The sequence below is a fragment of the Hermetia illucens genome, chromosome 5 (assembly GCF_905115235.1).
Source record: "Hermetia illucens chromosome 5, iHerIll2.2.curated.20191125, whole genome shotgun sequence".
Lineage (NCBI taxonomy): Eukaryota > Metazoa > Arthropoda > Insecta > Diptera > Stratiomyidae > Hermetia > Hermetia illucens.
Genome location: NC_051853.1, coordinates 92,323,661 through 92,345,511, shown reverse-complemented (window position 1 = coordinate 92,345,511; position 21,851 = coordinate 92,323,661). Strand labels below are relative to the sequence as shown.

The 21,851-nt window shown below is 39.9% G+C and overlaps 1 protein-coding gene across 3 annotated transcripts in view; it reads left to right on the top strand.

Moving 5' to 3' along the window:
- LOC119656739 (teneurin-a) overlaps nt 1-21,851 on the top strand; it is a 769,843-nt gene that overhangs the window by 368,789 nt on the left and 379,203 nt on the right. Inside the window, exon 2 of one of the 3 annotated variants that reach the window (XM_038063288.1) lies at nt 6,409-6,936. The exons of the other annotated variants lie outside the window; for them this stretch is intronic. Coding sequence (XP_037919216.1) covers nt 6,788-6,936 — 149 coding nt within the window. The 5' untranslated portion in view covers nt 6,409-6,787. The remainder of the gene's footprint in view (nt 1-6,408; nt 6,937-21,851) is intronic. 3 annotated transcript variants of the gene reach the window in all.

The following is a 21,851-nucleotide window of genomic DNA, read 5'->3' as shown; positions in this document are numbered from 1 at the left end:
TCTTGAGAGGGTTAATTTTCGATGCAAATCAAATCTAGTTTAAGCTAATTTTAAAATGGGAGAGTATTACTTTTTTATTGTATTTAACATAATCCGCCATTATCCTTAATAATATGGTGGTGCTTGAACTTAAACTCGCAGACAAAAAAAGTTTCGTTACTTTTAAGCGTTAAATCTATCTTGAGAAGCGTCTTCATCTGCAAAGTTGATCGATTACGTCATTTTTTTTCTACGATCACGATCTCCGTATCAATCGCAGGTACCCTCGTTTTGGTTGTGATCATGGCGTGTTATGCCACTGGTCCAACGTAAAATCCTCACCTCGATTACCACGAGGCGCCGTTCATTGCCCTGTATAGTCGGCCAGCACACTTGGAAGCATAGAGGGTGGCACTTTGGTAAATTGAGACATTGATTGATATATCAATCTCAAAGAATGTCAGTTTTAGAACACCACTTCATCCGAGTTGCGCTGACCTTAATTTTATATTATTGCGAATTAAGAACGAAGCTTACCGGGTATAGTTTGTCGTAAAGCCAAAGTAGTAGCGATTTTCGAATAATTCTCTGTCCTCACTAAGAAATCAGATTTTATCGAGACTAGTTCAAAGCTTACCGGATATAGTTTGTCGTAAAGCCAAAGTAGTGGCGATTTTCGGATAATTCTCTGTCCTCACTAAGAAATCGAATTTTATGGAGACTAGTTCAAATTGGTTCTCAAATTTTTCTCCTTTTTAAGGTTTTATAAAAAACAACCTTACTAAAATCGGTTTACATCTCGCTATGAAAACATCAACTAAAGAGGGCTGTTTGTTGGGAAGCAGTGTCCACAACAAGAAGAATGAAGAAGAGTGGAGACACCGACAAAGACATTTTGATTTCTCTGGCACTAGCATGAGTCTTTTGTGGTGCATGACCCAACGTGTTTTCTAGATCCAGAATTGCCGAGAGGGCAGTGCTTCTAATCAAGTCTCTAAATGAGTAATCATGAAGTGTGTACTGCATTTCACAACCACGGTTATTTGAACAATGTCGCACAACTCTCTTAAAACTGTGTTGAACAATTTTGATAGTGAGGGGCAAAAATGATATCGAAAGGTAATTTGAGCCCTCTGCTCGATTCCCTTTCTTCGTCCATATTGGAACGGTGGTGCTTTCTTGCTAGTGAGTTGTTGTCGTACATCCTCCTCAGTCCTCAACAATGCGATCGAGGACCTCACTGAACCTGAATGCAATCCAACTCTGTATTTTCCAGAACCCAGCTACGAAGTCATCAAGTCCTGTTGCCTTTCCCGATTGCAATCATTTCATTACCTCTTCAAATTCCGCGGCACCGAAAGGTGGAATCGTCCCTATGAACAAATCCTTCCGTTGATATCTATTCGCAGTGCTCGTATCATATGTCCGTTATAACTTGTCAGTCGGTGAGAAAAGTACCATTCTAGTCATAAACTCAATAGAAACCTCTGTGCATTGGGGTCAGCTTTTAACAAGGCGGTATAGGTCCCAAATGTTTAGTTTGTTCGTTAGATCTTTGTAGTGTATTGCGATTTTCTTTCCTTCTTCTTCTTCTTTCCTTTGTTCACAGTTCACATTTTCAAAAAACTTCCGATCGGCCAGTGTATCACCAACTAGAAATTTATGATAAATGCGTTTCTTTTCTTCTTCGTCGAGGCTTTACAGCCGATGTCGGGCCTTGGCCTTCAGGATCTCCTTACTCCTTCCATCTCGATTCATCCGCTGCGTCCTCCGATTGCGAAATTCCAGCTATCCCGGCTGTCTCCATCAACAGGATCTGTGCAATACCTTTCGAATTTTCCCGCTAGCATCATCTTTCTGCTCTCCCCTCGAATACCCTTTTAGATATCCGACTGTCACCCATACGTTGAAATGCCAAGTGCCTTGGTTAATGAACCTCTTACCACGTTTAGTGAGCCCAAGGGTTGCATTGGGCGCTTTGTGAATCGTATTTGTACTTTGATTTCAGATTAGACCACCATAAACCATGTATTGACAAGTAAATAGCCGAGAGTGTCGATAAAGTCGACCTCAAACCTTTACCTCCAGGACGCTTATTACAATCTATCTTTCCGCACAAATTACCATAACTACTACCAGCAAAGACAATAGAGTCATCAGCAGGTACGTTACAAGTTTTTGCCGCGTGTAATTGCCTAAAAGACATCTTTCACGACATCAAGTCGTCGATGCGCCTCTTGCGAACAGCTCTTACGAGTTCCTCCGTCTTTCACACGAGAGTACCAATATTATTATCTCCTAGAATTACTTATTGCAGAAAATTATGGTGAGTTTTAAGTATGTTCAGAATCTCTTCCACGTATGAAACTCTTGTTCTTGTTATTCTGCAGTCAAACCACGCGCTACAATCTTTGTGCAGATGTTTTGTTTTTTCACACTTTCGTGTAAAACGAAAGCTATAGGTATCTAAGGTTATTTTTTATTAACCTACAGCCCGCACGACGCGTGCTATTGGTCTCCCTTTTCTCTTCTTATCTTTAATCGTCTTTATATAATATAATTTTTAAACAGCCTTTACCAACGATTAAATGTACCAAACGAGAGAGCAGAGTCTGCTTATGCAGTTTTGATAATTTCGATTTGAGGCAGCGAACGTAGTACTGTCTTCAGTAATAACCGTGATCCGTGAGCTTAAGGGCGGTTCCTATATATGGAAAAGGGGGTTCCCATACATGCAAAAGGAGGGTGTACAATTCGTTTTCGGTGAATATAGTCATGTCGGATATTAAATGAAAGGCCTCAATTAGTACTTTTCAAAGCTGTCCTCATGCAATGAAGGGAGAGAAAAGTGATCATTTCTTTCACGGACTCGTTCTCAGAAACTACTTAATCAAAAAATCCACGACAACGTTGGAACTAGATGACTTTTAGGCTTTAAAATACCCTCCATCAAAAACCCCTTTAAGTTTATCAGAAAGTCATTAAAGTTTGGACGACGGATTGAACGGATTGAAAATGACAAGTCTTATATTCGGTATTGACTTTATTCCCATAGACATGGGAATGTGTGGAACAATCTTTTAGGATTTCTTCGCAAGACCAGGAGAGTTTTGCAGCTTTATTTGAAAGGTCTGTCTAATTCTATCTAACACCATGAAGAACTCTAGTGAATACCTGATTGCATGGCCTAGTGAGTGATTCGGATGGTATGACCTCAAGATTTAGATTTGTATGTAGCCAATTATAAAGGGCATTTTCAATCTCAGGAGGTGTGCCTGGAAATTAAGGCTCCACTTATTAAGAGGTGATCAACTCTTAACCGGCTGTTTTAGGTGTCGCAGCTCACGTAAAATGGCGCGAACACGATTTGTTCTCTAAATGCAGTTTAAAAATAGCCGCTGTCGCGAAACAGGATTAGAAAATCTGCCGATGTGGGTGTTCTGATTGGTACCCTTTTGTAGATTTAAATCCTTTCTCGTGATCTCAGCATAAAGCTCATTAGGTGTGACAATGTTTTTATTACTTTAGTTTATTGTTGCTCTTTTTCAAGTTTCAGGTGAAGTTTTTTTTTTAAAATTTCGTGGATGCAATTCACGTTAGCATATTTTTTAATACCGGGCTTCCTCGCTAATTGCCGAGAAACTTCTGTACTTCACACATCTGTGCACTATGACTCAGGGCAATGTGTCCGAAGTTTGTTCTACACTGTTGAATTTATCAAAAGCAACCTTTTAATGAAGCATGTACATACCTTAGAAACTTCGTCAAGTTCAAATATTTCAATGCATAGTCCCGATTATGGCTAAATAGGTAATTTATCCTTTTTCATCAGAAAGTTTGCGACGGAGTTATTAAGATTTGGGGATGAGCAGCCTTCACCTCTTTCGTGATTTCCAAAAGGTTGAATTCCTTATGTAGCCTTTTTATAGCTAGGGCTTTATTATGATAGTAAGTGTGCTAGAAGTACTGGTGGTGGTATCAAAACAATTTTCCTTCAATCATTACTTCGATACTGATGTATTCTTCTGCCAAGTTGACGTTCTAGCATTGTTGATCATTCTGCTACCGGTATCGCTGGATGGGCTACCACTGCGGCAATTGCTGTCGCCCTTAACATCGCTGGTAATACGATCATTCGTTGCTGCAAGCTTCTTCCCAGTTAAGCTGTTGAAGTTGTCTTATGTTGCTGTTGCCTATCGCCACAGCATTCGTTGCCGTTCAGATTTGTCGACCACACAACCGTTGTCTACTGGTTATTCAGGCGAAAGTAGAGTCACAATTAGTTTCCACAAAATCGGAGTAACAGCAAGCACTCTGTTCATCTTCAAATTGCTCCTTTTAACTAGTCAAAAGTTTCAAAGTTCCAATTTTGGAACAAAGGAAGCCTGGAAGAACTAACAGAAGTACAGGAAGCAACTAGAGCAGCCCCGGAAGTTTTACCAACAAGTCAGTAGAGTGAAGCCTTCATCCTGCTGGGAGACCTGATTTCCGTACGGGCATATTGTGAGAGGTGGGTTGACCATTTTGATGAATTTCTCAAGCGGTTGGGAGCACCGAATAAATCCCTGATGTTTGGTAGTGAGGCATTAGTTTCCCCATTAATGGAAAAAGGGGTTAATGTAGCTATTACAAAGGTACTACATTACTGGGTATCATTTGTAAGATATTCTCCGCCACCTGGCTACAACAGATTACCCAGTAAACTAAGAAAATCAACAGGCCATACCAAAGGGGGTTCAGTCTATGCAAATCGGCAACATATCAGATTTTATCGTTGCGACCGTCAGTAGAAAATCTGTTAGTCATCATTTTTTCACTTCAATGGTAACATAATCAGGGAAAAAACTGTACAGAATCATAGAAGCAATCGGTATCCCGACTAAATTGATAAGAATGACTAGGCTTATTCTGACCAATGTGCGAAGGCACATAAAGACGGGGCGATCCAAGACAAGGGGAACCCCTATTAAACATGTTTCTTTTGCCTGGCCTTACAAAAGTAATCGGTGGTGCTGATGTAAACTTATTATCCTCTTTAAACCCACCCAACTGCTGATCTTTGGCCATGATATTGACATAATATTTTCCTAGCATCTTATAACAAAGTCGACGTGGAGTCACGTGTCCCAAAGTGAAATGATCGACTTGGACTGAATTGGAATAGAACAGCCTTTTTGGCGAAAGATCCCAATGAAACACGTCCTATCACTGTGAGTGGCAGCGATATACCGAGATTTCTCGCATCAACGCTATCAAACAATGGTGCACTGCGATATGAAATTGTTCCACGTATTCGCGTAACTTGAAGAAAGTAGCGTTCTACAACTAAGGTGCTTTTTGTTCGACGCATCAATGAAAGTCTTAAATGCAAAATGTACTCACTGTTGTCTTCTATGCCGAGTATCGAAGACAATGAACGGTGCTTCGCACTAATGGAGACGAAAATGTTGCATTGGACCATTGGTACAACTTTTCCAAATGAAGACATCCATCGTTATGTAATTGTAATTTTCGCTGTCGAAAACTCACTTGCAAGATTGGCCTAAGTAGCTAAGTTGATAGGAAATTGCCAATAGGTCTGTCGAAAAAATGAAAGCTTCATATGTTAGATGGTGATTTGAGAGCTTTTCGACTCCATGCTGATGAGACCAAGGAAAATGGTGCAATAGGACACGACGAGCTGACACCGCTTCTGAACCGGACAAAGACTAACGAAGAAGATCAAATCAAGAGGTGGAAACTGCCTTTATCCATACACTGGCGAACTCAAAACAACAAAGGTAGGAGAAACCAGTGAAGATTTCTCCTATCTAGAGTCGAAAATCGCAACCGGCATTCGAGAAAAAAGTACCACGAAGAATTTTTGGCCCTCTATAGGAGAATGGACATGAAATGATGATGAAATACCATGACCGCCTGGACATGAATAAAGTTCGGTTCACTAGACTGCGGTGGGTGGATCACGTAATCCATATGAGCACAGATCATGCAGCTGGCAGCGATCCCGCAATGACTAGGTAGATAAAACAGATACGTTATACCTCGCCTGAGATAGTGTGATAACCTAGGCTAGGCTGCCAGATAGCTATTAAGGATATCCAACTGCCGCGAAACCGAGTTATCTCGAGTTCTTTACTAAAGCGGGCCTAGACCGGATACAGATTGTTGTGCCGCTGACAATGATTCTTTCCTAGCATTTGAAATTCTTGCACCTTTACCCGAGGTGAAAATGTACTTTCTTATTACAAAATAACCATTGACTGTAGGTTTAACGCATTCCACTTAGCAACCAGCCCTGTCTGCATCTATACATATATTTTTGCGTTGATTATAGAAGCAACAGCTTTGCAAGCTATTCTCCTTGGGTTCTCTATCCGCACGGAATATCTGTGCGTTTTATTTACTCATTACTATTATATTCTTTTCTAGAAAATATGAACCTTGAAAGCGTACACATCTGAACATAACAACTTTTATCGCTGAAATGATAATCATATCCTGAGCAATGGCAAGACATTGAATATTTTAAATTATTCCGAACACCCACATACAACATATACGATATGTGCACGTGAAATTGGAAGCGAAAACCCAACGAGAGGAAATTCATATGTGAATTCTTTGCACAGCACATAATTGATCGAAATGCGTGAAACGTGTTAACGGTTGAGTAAATACATGATTTTATTCGCGAGTAATTTTCTATTCGATTTATGTGAAATAAAAGCTCGCGTACGTACGAATTTTAAAAGTCAATTGATTTGAAAATTCGTCCTGTCGCCGCCCATTTTTAAAATTCGCCCGAACCATGACAATGAAGTCGATGAAATATTCGGATTGTGACACAATCATGGATAGTTACAATCCGGTTCCACCACCCCTGCCACGCAGGGTGCCGCCATCCCGGAACATATACGCCGAACCGTTCGCCCATGAGCCACAACCTCATCCCAGTCGGTAAGTACAATTTAGGAACAGTATTCATTGCGTTAGATCGGTTGCGATTTCAGTACGTTGTGAGTGCTAAATTTTATTCAGTATTGGAATTAGTCCGGAATTCCAAGGAAGCGCGAGGATCCCCAACGAGGCTAATTTGATTTGGGCCGTCGTCATTTTCAAACAGGTTGCATTTACAGGGAATACATTCGAATGCGGTTTCGTTGGCTAATTCAAGCTGGCATTGTTTATCAACTAATAGTTAATTAATGCATTCAGTCCCCCGAGCAGTGGAGCAGCACAGCAGCACACCAAATATATTTTATTAACAGCGCCAAATTGCAAATTCATATTGCCCCATGGTTCGTGGCGGCACAGGACAAAGGAATTCCCTCCCAGAGGTCCTCGTTTGGCAAACAAACCATTTATTTGTCCAAATAATGAGCCATAATCAAAAATACTCATTGTTTCAGAGGCATCAATAAATAAGATACCCTTTCACATTCACCATATCCGAAGCTGCCGAGGGGCGGTCAGGCCATTGTTTCAGAATTCAATAACAACACTCTTCTGTTAATACTCAAATATTTAATATCCTCCCGGCAATTGTGGATAATGCAGAATGCGAGGGCGGCGTTTTCCAAGTTCCTCTGTTGTGTTTGTTATTTAATAAAGGAAAAAGAAATTTTATTTTATCCACCGTTTATGAGGCATATTCTCCTGCCGGAGCCAACATGCGTTATAAATTTCACATATATGTAAATACTATACGTTCACCGGGGAAAGGGTTCCTCTCTGGGAAGACGACGAGGACGATGATTACGTCGGGGGCTCTGAACTTTTTCCTTGTCCTGTTCATGCCTCAAGACTTTTTTCATGTTCATTCAGTTATCAGTTTGAAACATTGCGTACGCTGTTTGGTGTGTAATAGCTCCGTATTTATACAAACTTTGAGTCAGCATGACTCCTCTCTGCTTATGCAATCCTTAAATATTAAATTTATTTTGAAACTTTTCTTATATATTTTTTATAAGGAGTACGCGGAAGAAAGCTGAAAGGCGAATTTAAGTAACAAAAACGGAGAATATGAGGTAACGCAGCAGTCGTTGGACGTGAACAATAGCCCTAACAAGGACGGTTCGCCGGAGCTTGTTCAAAATAACATAACTCCAACAAGAAGGTGGATTTGATAGAAGAATAGTGTTACAATGCCTTATTTGTGAAATACTTTGAGCAGTTTTCATTATACTAAGTTCGTAACTTTAGTAATTTGCTGTTATTCGCATAGTTCTGGAGTAATTTTAAGGCTGGCCATGCCATGGAACGAATGGAAAAATATTTATTTTGCAGACCAAAAAGTAGCCCAACTTAACACTTTTCGTCAGTCATATTCGTTGGCAACTCTTGGTAAGTCACAGCAATCTCAACCACTGCCTGACTAGCGAACCAAAGAATACAAGTAATTTCCCACAGGGCAGTAAGCGCTTTCGTTCCAATGCGAATCTTGTATCTACTCGTCGTATCTGCACGGGCTACATATATCCAAATTTCACCTTTCAGACTCTATACGTTCAGGAATCATTCCTTGTTGCCTCTTCATCACATTTTGCTTCCCGTTTGCCTGTTATTGTTGCAAGTGGAACATTTGCAGACCCTTTGTGTCTGAAACTGGATCTGTTCGCCTGAAAAAAAATTGTTTTTTCCAATTTGTGTTATAGTTTCATCGGGTGGTTGCTAGTTGACTCTACTTCTCAAGTGAGCGGCTTAAAATAAAAATGCACGGGGAACTAACAACAAAGGTCCCGACTATAGTCGAAATAATTACAGATCGGCGGATGATATTAAAGACGGCAACAGGAATGCTCGTTATCGGGGGAAGGTAGAGCAGACTCGGAAGCAAGTATCGTGTAATTTAAAGGGCAATTTAGTTAGGAGTCAATCCGGATCAACAAGGCACACACAACGTGTAGGGTTTTTTTTAGAATGGTGCTCCGGCTTTTGTTTTGAAATTTCATACATATAATAATTTTTTCAAAACAATACTCTCCCGCCACATAGACGAGTATTTTTAACAAGCGTCGTCTACTGGCTGCAACCAATTACGGAGGAATTTGTCAACAGCATCGTAGGCCCTTACGCACTGCCGTCTATCACGTACTCGAGTCCGAAATATTTCTTTTTTTATCAAAGAAAATACAGCGTGAGTAAGTAGCTGTGACAAGGTAATTGCTGGAGTCTGGAGAGTTTTCGAGATGGCAACATTTCCGGTTCAACGAATCCACCGTGTTTTAATTTGAAAAATGATGAACTTAATGAAAACCGTCTGGATAGATACAAATGGACCAACGGACTCGAAGGGGAAGATTTCAGCCTTGCCTCACGCAGGACTTTAATGAGACAACGACGTGGGTCTATTGAAAAATGTAAAAGCGAAAAGGGAACAGTAAAAGTTAGATAAATGAAGAAATTGTTATTGCTCTGCGAGTAAACATATTTCTCGGATTTTTCACGTGAATTACATATTATGTGCCAGTCTCTGTGTCGTTCAGCGTTCCGTCCCACAAGCTAACCAAGAGACGTAGTCTTCTCCTTAAGCAAAAATGAGGTCATCTACTCCATAAATTATAACAATTTGATACCGGAATTGACTCTTGACAGTCATGAGCACTGAGATCAGACCCTTAAAAATGTTGTGTTTCACATCTTCACACCTAAAATTGCTTGAGTGCAGTTTCAAAGGGGCACCAGTCGTTTAACTCTTAACTATTCAGATCCCTAAGTTAGGTCCTTGGTGCTTACTCCACGATCATGTTATTTACACACAAGCCAGAAACCAGAAGCTCAGCGCTCCTGATAAGAAATGTGTGTGGAGTTGGCATTTTATGCCCCAACAAATAATAATACTTCGGAAAGGGACAACCTTAACCAATTATAGCTTTGTTAATAACGTGCAGAATTTCTACCAAACTTTCCAGAATGGTACTCCATATTATGGTCCACATTGCTGGTGGTATGGTGCTAAATGCATATACATAAGAGGCTACGTACAAATGGGATAGTTCTGCACTCAAATATACTCACAGAAGAAGCAGAGAAAACCTTTCATACCTGAAGTGCCGAGCTCCCGGTTTCCCGACTACTAATTTATTTATTAGAGTGTGATGATTTGTCGATTGCCAAAAGACCCTTGACGTTTGGAAATGTGGAGGGGTTCTTTGAATACTTCAATATCTCATCTGTTATTTAACAAAACTTCACGTGTCCTTACCCGATGCATGTTCCGCGCCGGAAGCTTAAATATCAACAAACATGAGACTTGCCAACCTAGCGAGAGATCAACACGTGAGCTAAACCTGAAAATGTAAGATGACTAAAAATGACCGTCAATTGATTTTTTCAGGGATTTTCCCTTGATTATCATTCCAGAATCAGAGGCAGCCAGCATATGCTACATCCTTCTCAACTGAGTTGAATTGATTTCTCCTTGTATTCCAGTTTTAATAGGATTATAGCGCATGAAAAAAGTAATCCCTAGGTGCTTCCAAATTCGTATATATTTGGTAAAACACCTTTGTAACCTCTGCGAAGTCGTGCTTGAAGGAAAGCACTGATAAACTCCCGACTTTACCCACTGATTAATTTCTATATAAACTTATTAAATTTATTGTCATTTTGTGTAACCTATTAGGATGACTTGTTTCAATAGTTCACCTACACTGTCACTCATATCCAAATATTTTAAAGTTTTCCAAATCGAGTAAAACTAACGCAAGATTCTCGTTCTTGAGTTGATCTCTAGATGATTCACCATCTGTTTGAGGTGTCCGTTTCATCGACAAGACACCACCATCTACTTGATCCCCCTGCAATAAAAGATAATTTTCGTTTACCTCTTAATCTTGACGGCGATTTGTTGAGAAATAATGCCGTAAAGAATCCAGTTCATGTTGTATATCTTTTGCATAGAGATCACACAACTATCGTGCGATAAAATTGCTATAACTAAGCAACCATTGCCGCTCTGGTCCACATGTGCCACAATGATGACTGCCAAACAAAGGAATGCATTTTCGTACGTTCCTGCACAGTCAACACTTTTCTCACTTTGCTATATTTTTTACTTTAAGTCACGGATATCACTCTCGTCTACCAGGCTCCCGACTCTTAAGCCCAAAAAAAAAACCAAATTCTTCTTCTTTACTTTACTTTTTCTTCAAAATCGTAACTGCCAGTTCGTCTTGCTTAGGAAATCAATCTCAGCCCAAAAAAAGATTTGCCAACTGCTCATCCCCCTACCTTCATCAGCAGGTTCAGTTCCCGGTAATTCTGCTACCTTGAACTTGCAATTCAATGTCGGCAGTGGCAACATCAAAATTTACATCAACTTTCTATTCGCCCCAGCCACAGCCAAAAACTTTCGACTTGCATGCAGTAATATGCAGCCTGAGCAACCACAAGTGCAAGCAAGTTTTTTAAATGGAAAGGGATTTCAGAGTTTTTGGGAAAGATAAATTATGAAAATTAAATTGATAATTTTAATAACTAACTTTTTGAGATATAGATGAATGGCGGGTTGGAAATTAAGAAATTGGAAGGAGTATAATGGATGGATGCAGATTGCCGCTGAACAAGGCTCTGTGAAGTCCTTCCTATTTGGTCGCGCTTGATTATCCTCCATTCCACTTGCTCTGCACTCAAATCTGTTTTTTAAACACGGCTTCCTCTAATCTAGAATACAAATTTTCAATTGGGTTTGAATCACTTGAATTACCAGACCAATCTGCCCAGTCCCTGTTTGGACTTCCGGATACTGTCTTTCGAAGAATGGCAGCGAGCTCATCCTAGATACATATTGGAAATATTGCTTAGGGATTTCGCTGTCGGACTTTAGTCCACTCGCTGCACACTGTGTATTTGCAAATTTCGATTACGACAATATTCGCCCTTAATAGTGCAATTTTTGTCTATAATGATAAGCGGAGTTTTTTTCTGAATGCCATAATTTCACATCTTTGTTTAGATTGTTGCACTACCTTTTGCGACTTTGGATACGATGTTCTTACTCTTATGTTTTTCCGGTTCGGATTTGACGAAAACTCTATTGAAAATCGTCGAAAAAAGGATTCGACCTTGTTTTCTCTCGCCCGTCACATGATCTAGAGCAAAGTCTTCATAGATTAGCCTCTTACAGAAGCTTTCTCGATCATGAATACTTCTTTGGCTTAAAAGTTATTACGCTGGTCTCACGTTAGCATGATTTAATATTTGACAGCTGTCCTGCTTCCTTCTTCCACGACGTTGAAATTCTATTATTTGATTCAAGATTTTAGTCACAATCATCATTTCAACTACGATTCTAACCTTGACAAGGAATGTGATTTTCCTTTTATCCGGTGACGACAGGACAAGGGGTAAACATATTTGGCCGAGTACCTCTAGTTCACCTACGGATTTTGTGGTTTATATAATATATAATAAACACTATTTTGAGACCTAGACATCGTATCTAAGAAGCAGTATAGTTTTTCAAATTTTCCTATTGGGCAATTTCTGCGAATATTTTCTTGAAACAGATGACCACTCACGACACATGCCACCATCAAGATTGGCTTCTGAAGGTACTAATCGAAACCTTTTGTTTGGCATTCCTTATGACTATCTTCTTTTTCTTCAGCCTTTGTCCCGTTCACAAGCGGGGTCGGCTCGTCGTGATCGGCTTCTCCATTTGGCTCTATCGGATGCCTGATCTGGGTGCAATCTCGAGGCTTTCAAATCCCCATCCAGCGTATCAAGCCACCGTTGCTTAGGTCTGCCTTTTGGTCGTTTACCATCGACTTCGATGTTCAAACCAATCTTTGCAAGTGAATTCTCGTTTGCACGAATTGCGTGACCATACCATCGAAGACGCCTCTCTCGCAACTTTTCCACGATCGGTGCAACCCCATAACGATCGCGGATATCCTCATTTCGGATGTGATCTAAACGTGTGACGCCACTAGTCCAACGTAGCATCTTCGTCTCCATTATGACTATATTAGGTGGAAAAAAATGGTATCCGCCTTTTACATGTGGTCGCATGTTAACCGCTTGATTCAGCGTAAAATGATGTCATTCCCACAAAATATCGCGTCAATATTTCTGAGAAAAGTACATGTGACAGACATACAGACAGAGGGTGATGGTTGGCGGTATGCCATAGGAATCAATTTTTGATCAGCATTTGGGAGGAGCTTAAACGCAATGAAGAATGATGGTTAATGTAAATCAACCACAGCCACTCAGAGGTTTTCGCAATACTTAGTTTTATAGTTTTACAGGATGTCTATGAAAAGGAGATCAAAGTTGAATTCGTTAGGGCAAAAACAGCTGGCATTTACATACACGGTTGTTATAATTCAAAGCAACGATAATACAATACGAGGGAGTGACAAATTTATACCAATAGGTAGAAGAATAAAATCGTGGAATTGTGGGTTGCAAACGGGAAGCACACGCAAATTTTGGAAATGGGCTCCATCAGATGATACACTCCAACATGGGAGGTTACTTCAAAAACGTTATCCGCAGGCGGGGAAATAGCGTACAGGGTTAGTACGAAGTTGAAGGGGTGAGCACCATAACTGGCTTGACCGCTTCTTTCTTCGTGGGACACGTTGAAAATCTACCTCGAAAGAAATTTCGAATATCGTTAACCCCGCTGCGCCACAGTCTCACAGTATCTTGCCGCATTCCTGGTTTCTTCCTGAGCTACAGATTCAATCAAAATGTTGCTTTTATAGTGCAAAACACGGATGCCATGATTTTTTGTGGTTTTGAAAAATGAAGATAGGGATTGGGTCACCTTTTTTACAAGAGATGATCCTGGTTCGAGAGTTTTCAACATACTAACCTCGAATTAGTCTCATTTTAAATGGGCTGAGTCAGGGCTACACTGCAACATTGCCAACATTCGTTCTTATCCCTTTCGTTACGAAAGAATCTACGATAATGAATTTGCAGATATGGGTATGGTCGTCATCGCTAAACGATTAGAAAATGAAAATGAACGATACCCTAATTAGATGCTTTAAAATGGTTAACTTTGACGTAGCCAAACAAAAGGCAAAAGAAGTCTAGATTACCAACCATAGGAAAAAAATATTAGTATCCTGGTTTTTGGGTGCATCATTACAATATCAAGTACTAGGAGGTAAATTCCAGCGTACTGCAAACATAGATGATGGTCAATAATGGAAGACCGAGATACAGCGGCAGCAAAATTAACTGCCCCCCCAAAAATTCTTGTGAAGGTTTGAGGGTTACGGGAAGTATTTATACCGCGTCAAATTTGAAGATTCTTCATTTCGTCTTAAAGTGGTTTCACACGTGAAGGCAAAGCACATTATGGTCTATTGGGCAAAATTTTATTTAAAAACTAGGAGCCTGGAACATTTTCTATAAACTAGCATAAGTCCGTAAGACGTTATTGGGGTAATATTGAAGTCATAGGGAAATGGATTAGCAGTTAGTTTAGTTATAAAGATGACGCAGACAGAAAGCGCGAAGAGCGGCAGACGTGTTCGATAGTAATGTAGTGTAGTAACGTAGTAATGTTTTCCTGTGTTTGCGCAGGGAAGAAAGAAGTAAAAAGTGAAGAAAGTTTTCCCTAGTTCAGATCTCCCACACTATACTATCTGACGCAGCAATGTCTTTCTATTGATTTGATTTGTGAGCGGTCAGCAATAGGGGATCTAAGGGAACGTAGTAAATGTGAAAGTAATGAATGGTTCAGTCAAGCAGAAGTTCTTAAAGAGTGGCTGGCATCAAGACCCATACAAATTAGCCCGAATCACCCGAATCCGTGCCTGTACACTAAACATTGTAAGAAGGAAAAACTCGCTAGTGTCCAGCATCGATATTGGACCGGAAATCCCATAATATGGTGCTACAAACTGCGACGTAGAATATGGACGCGGTAAAAACAAATATAATCTTCTCTATTTTGATAGCCCACGCACTCAAGATGGTGATGGCATTGCCATCTCCGAGAGCTTCCAGGATGCCATTGAAAAAGTCAAACCATTATATGATTGGCTGATGAACCTGACTATTATCTCAATTGGCGGCACGATTTGCTTTCACGAGCAGCTCGACTAGGTACTGAGAAAGACGCCTTCTGGCCACTACTGTATTGTCATTGCAGGCGATCGCTATAGATGTATCCAAGAAAAGCCACACATCAACCGATGCCATGGAGGTAAAACTTTGGAAGACACAACGAGGTTGGGGGGTCTCGTCGATTCAGCCGCTATATTCTCACTGTCACTGACATTAAACCCGTTTCCTACAAGCCTATTTCACCCTAATTTCCGTTGTTAACTGCGGCCATCCTTAAGACAACCTGAGAACCTCATTGGCCCACGGCGAACTAAATGGTGGCAATTCTTCGAGAAAAGGACAAATGGCCTCACTCTTACAATCATTACGAAATATGAAGGAAGCCTTCTTTCAAGGAAACAGAAAAGTAGTGCTTTCGTCGCTAGGATGCTTTCCACTAGGATGCTCAGAACTGGACTGCCATCGATTTGAATTCGAGATTTGGCTTTTATCCCAACGTTCTCTGGTTAGATGCTATTTCAGATTTCACTAAGGACTTCCCCAAAAGATTTCTCAGCGTTCGATTTTATGAGAAAGTTATCTGGCCGCGGTTTTCTGCTTCTTTGATGCCTCTGTTGTTATCAGACTTGGGTTCAACTTTACTGTGAGGGGGTCACTTTGGCCATTGTCATATTTTTTTAGCGCTGATTGGCTCGTTTGGTTACCACTTCACGGAATTCCTCTTGGTGATCCTCCTCATTTCTTCCTAATTCGCTTAATCGCTTATTTTATCTTTCTGTCCCTCAAACCCTGAATCTGGAGCCTGCATAATGTGTCGACCGTAATGTTGAACGGTACTGTACCGCAACTTTCAATCTAATTACCCTGTCTCCGATGCCACCGCATGAAGATACCTACTGGCCACTTAAGTTTTGAGATACCATCGCAGATTAGAAGCTCATATTCCTTAGACACCTAAGCTAAGGGCCCACTGGAACTTACGGTTACGGTTTTATCCTGGAAATAAAATTTTTACGAGCTGTTATTTGATGTTCATTTATTTTGTTCGTGAAGCTATCGGAACCCTAGTTTCGCTACTGTATTAGTTAAATCAAAATTTCTGTGTGGATGCGAGTACCGTACAGCAATTCCGGATTTTTTTTTCAATATTCGAGATATTTATATTTTTCACCCTAGAAAACTCCTCTCATCTCACAGGTTGAGCAATGGGAAAGCCATCCTTTCAAATGCAGTTTAATCAATTCCGTTTTTATTTCACAATTCACCGGATACATCATCATCATCGTCGCCATATGTAAAATTTTTAATTTTATCGAATTTCCCGAGCTGATGGAGTTCACCCAACTGAAATGTTGTCCTTCAAATTATATTCAGCATGCAAAAATGTAATTATTACGGCAAAAAATCACATGTCATACTCGTAAATTATAAGCGAAGGACAAAAAAAATATATCTATGGCCCAGCTCGTATATCCATCCTTCATTCTGCCGTAACTTAGTGGCGTAAATGGTCCATGATTGAAGTTTCGATAAGACAGCAATCGAATTACTAGGGATTTCAAAATTGAATTTGGATATGTTAAAAGCATGCAATGGACCAAAGCTTTTTGGTGTCATGTTGCATTTGGAAAGGGACATGCTAACAAAGTTACTTCCAGGGTGATCATCGATGTAGCTTAAAATGTTTTCATAATTAAATCGAAGCTGCGAAATCCACTTTCAAATTACTCGTAGGAAAAGAGACGCGAACATACATATGTGCGTTGAAAAATGTATAGCTTTTCATACCGAATGTTATATACATATAAATCGGACATTTTTTCAATGTAATTGACAGAGTCTGCCTAAATTTCGAATTGTCCTTCATATTATTTAGCTGAAGGCTTCAATTGAATTTAAAGCAATTGACGGTCCCATAGTCGGGTTGGTTCAATATCAGCAGTCTTCCGACCCCGCCGCCCCGGGTTCGAGTCCTGGTTGCGTCACGATTATCCCGCAACTGTAGGCTTATCAGTTGCACAGTGGGCATACTCCCATTGACAATGAAATGGAAACAAAATATTATTAAGAATGAATAGATTCTGTAAATATCCTACGCTGCACAAAGGCGTCAACAGAAGACAAAAAAGCCAATTGACTGAAATTCTCATTGACTTGAGAATGGAATAGCAGACAGGGTTTGAATTTCCCCCAACTTCGCGGTGGTAGATGCCTAAATTGCCAAGTTCGATTAGACTGTAAGCAATCTGCCATTGCATTCAATATTCAACGATTAATATTGGTATTGTTCGGCGAAACAAAACAGGCTGAAGATGGAACTGATGAAACAGGGACAGAGCCTGAAAAGGACTTGCGAAATCTGAAATGAATTCATCAGACTGCTACTGATAAAATGCAATATTGTTTCCAATCGAATTGAACCTCTTTTCCGTCGATGGCCACGGAGCATTTCAGCTCCTTTGCCGCTATCCATTTTGATCCCTTTTCATTATTAATGGTTTTATCTCAATATGCCAATATACTTCCAAAACTTTCATTCATTTTTTTTATTCTCGGATCCAATTTTGCTGGCGTTGTGTTGCTTCTACGGAGCCGACATTCAGTCCCCCTTTGCTGCACGTTCAACATTTGGCTGTTTCCCAGATTTGACCGAGCAGCAAGATGGCGGCCAGAATGGCAGGTCTTTTTTAGGATTCCATACACCACTTTCGTCCCGATTTGAAATCCTTTCAACTTGAATTAAAGTCGAATATCCTCCCAAACTGGATATCCATTCAGACATAACTAATTGGATTTGTCACTGCATACACGATGTGCTACAACTTTGTAGACGATGTTCCTACGTCCTGATATACGCAGCGATTGTGCGAAAAAGGAATACGAGTCGGACGATACGACCTGAGCTCGGCTGAACGAACGGGATGAAGAGAATTATATCCTGATTCAATTATTAAATTTACGTTATTGCGTAGAGCACGTGCAAACTTCGCATTGATCTTCTCCGTGCCGTGGTAGGTGTAGGGTAGTTTCTTGTAAGGTTTATCGAAAAGATAGAACTTGTTTTATTTGGGCCTGAAGAATATGTGGGGAATCAGAAGTGGAGTACTTTAAGGGATGTATACATGGTAGCTGCCTTATCCGTTTTGGTACCGGAAGATATGAAGAGGAAGCGTAGAGAAGAACATTTCAGCACAAAGGATGGTTATTTATAAATTGATATTTTCGAAAGGTTACCAGCATAAAATAATCATTGGACACAATCCAGAATAATTCATATGACGAAAAGTTCAGGCGGATTTTGCATCACTACAGAGCATTAAGTCGGGCTTTTCCATGCAAATTGACTCTTCTAAAAAAGGAAAGTTATTGACATATGATCCCAAAAATGTTCATTCAAACTATCACTTGCTCAACAAAAGTGATTACCATGTTAATGTATGTTTTCTATCAGCTGAAAGTAATGTCCTCCCTTGTCCTACGGATCGTGGTTTTCATCAAAACTTTTTTCATCAAAACTTCCCGGACGTCCATCGTCTTTGCATAAAATGTCCAGTTGCTCGCCGTTTTCACCTGAACATGAATAAACTCCGTCCTCATTCCCAGCATACGAGTATACTCCGCATTAGCTGAAAATTTACCTGTGTAGTTTCCAATGACTTTATTGAAAAGTCACCACATGTATGCATCTTCCTGAAAGTTCAAAGCAATCTACCTCACCCAAAAAGGATACCGTACGAGTTACAAATGCTAGCATGTTCCTCCAGCACGGACATATCAAATCTGCTAAAGTTTACGAACATAAATAGATGAACATAGCTCCTTTCTCACAGAATATGGTACCAGGGTATCTGGTCTAGAAAGGAGCATCACCACCGTCGACATCAACCCCAGTTTCGAATAAGACACAGGAGAGAAAGAATAAGGAAGGGAGCAAGGAAAATTCACATCCCATTATCTCGTCTCGGAGAAATTATTTCGCGAATAAATTGGAAATTTATGATCATCCGAGATTTCATTTTCTTTGTATTTCGCTTTTTTTGGCTCTCTTGTTGCGTAGGGTGACCGACTCCCCATTTTACCAGACTAGAGAGCCACTTCATTCTGCTCTACACCCTCCTTTGTGCCCTAATTCAAGGTTAGACTAAGAACATTACCCACTTTGTACGTCGCAGGAAATATAAACAAGCAAAGCGTTAAGGGAGCCAAGTGAACGGATGCGAGTGTGAGAGGAGCTAAGTATCACTTTTCAGGCTTTCTACTGTTGCTCGAAGGTCGCAAGCTCGCCATACAGTGACGGACAGTAGTCTCGTTCAAGATTAATAGACACATACTTTTTCATTTCATTTTTAATGAAATTTGAGGAACCCAATTCTCAATTTCAGGAAACGTCCATCTTGTGAGGCAATATTAGACGATTGGACGATGCTCGTGAATGAAAGTTGATATATCGATAACTGGCTTCGGGTTTCTCGTATGTTTATCGTTTTTGAAGTGGCATTGTAAGACGGTCTTATTTTTATGCCTTGTTGTTCACTTTATCTTGAGCCTTTATTCCAGATTATTAAATGCGTACCAAATTTCGTGCTGCTACTTTCCCGACAACTGTTAACGTCCGAAAATTCGTTTTAGTTTTCTACTTCAGATTTTTCTAAAATTTAATGTAAATTGTGATGAGTATCTGCTAAGTTAAAGTTTTCAAAATATGCGTATCACATCTTGCCTGTTATCTTCTGGAAGGTTTTTAAAGATTTTGGGCCAAAAAACGGACTTTTCTCAGAAACGGTTATACCTATTGACACAAAATTTGATGAGAATTGCGAATTCCCACTCACGCATTGAGTAACCTCGTTCTAGGTTAAGTTTAAGGCAGTTATCCATACATGTCAAAAATGAAGGTAATTTTTTTTTCTCGGAATATGGTCATGGATATTAACTGAAAAGTCTCGATTAGACATTAGTTGTAAAGAGGGGGCCGGGGAGCGGAGGCTGGAAAATTATCACTTATTTGATGGGGCCATTCCCAGAAATTACTAATTCGCATGATACTACCAAATTATTAATTAGCTTGATACAAGAAAGTTTGGTTGAAATTGCATCTTTACAGACAATGTTAGAATAGGCCATTCCTTTCTTCTTTCACAGAAGCAGATTATTCATTGGGGGAATATTAAATATAAGCAATACTTGTCAAAATAAAAAATAAAATAAAATTGTATACCACAATAATATAATTCAACATTTGAAATTTATCTTCGCAAGTATTTGGTAGATGTTTGTCCACATCATTATAAAGTGGAGAGGGTTTATGTCAGGGGGCAATCACGCACAATAAACTTTACCATTGCATCGTCTTAAAAGCGTTATCCTCCTAGTTCTTCTTTAATCAACCCTAAAAGATACAATTTCAAACATGATAAAGCAAGACTATAGGGAGGATAATCATGTGAAATGCATCTCATTTGGTCTGCAAGTTTACTTTGAAGGTTTGTCGTGGAGGAGAAGAGAAATTTCTGGAAAAATAGACAGATTTTACCTCACTCAAAACCTTACAATGTAAAGTGCATTTATTGTATGACGCTCATGCAAGTAATAAATGTACCAAACGTCGGTCGGAAAAAACAATTGTCATTCCATGCAGACCTGCAAACGTCTCGCAACAACTTGTTTGATTGCACAATGGCCAAATGGCTAGTTGAGTTGGCTGAAGATAATGAAAAGGCCAAAGATATTCCAAAAACCTGAAGAAGTGGCGAAATTAGCCATAAAAGTTAACCCGCAATCAATCTAGCTTCCATCGACACGAAGGGTGGGGTCGTTTTGACACTTCAGCTTCACATTGTTCACCAAATTTTTGAGTGTCATTGAACTAGTGCGATCAAACCGCGGAGAAATCTGAAATACAAAAAGGCTTGTCGTATGAAGTTGAAACGCAACTAATGCAAAGTTTAAAATAAAAAGTCTCATGATCCAGAGGGAAAAGCCTTTGCACCCCCAAACAAATAAAGTCGCAAAAAATTATTCTCTGTATGACAGGATATACTTGAGTTTTCAAGTCCTTGGCCAGCTACTATTCACCAGAAATCAGAAATCCTATGCTCTATGCGTTTACATAAATCGAGAAATATTTCGCAGTTGCCTGAACAGAACCGCTAGGTAGAATGACAAGATGAAATGTGAATGAGAGGCAATGTAATTTATGGGGAAAGCGTAGCAAGATGTTAAAGTTAATTTTGATGTTTGACAATTAAAAAAATAAAAAGTAAAGTTTAAATTTTATTTTGGGGCTTCCGGGAATTAAAACGTGAGAACCTTTTGTGTTGAAGGGGAATGGAAGGGGAATTCTGATTATTTATGAATGAGCATTCAAATTACATTAATGTTTTGTCTAATGTGAAGTCGGCATGGGATTTAGGAATTTGAAACCGCCGTATTTCTGGTTCGAAGACGTCTTTAGCGGCTGTGCAGACATCGCGGAGGACAGGAGTTGTATTAAACATTTCGGGCGCCGTACCCCTTTGTTACGGTATAAACCAGTACCGTTATACCAGTCACGACGTAAGAGAAATTCTGGGCTTTTTGAATAATGTACCAACGGGGCTTCGGAAAAAACACTGTTTAGAAGGGACAGGCATTTTATCATTGCCGTTCAAATGCTTAAACCTAGAAATATTTGCGGGAAGCTGTCAAAAAGAAGGAGCCAGAGATGTGGGGAAGCGGGAAGCGGATCCTACACCACGACAATGGAAGGGCAATACTTTGAATAGGATACGGTCTCGTAGTTTAATTAATTTATATAACAAGAAGTCACTACGATACCGGAACCGGAATTATATTCCAAA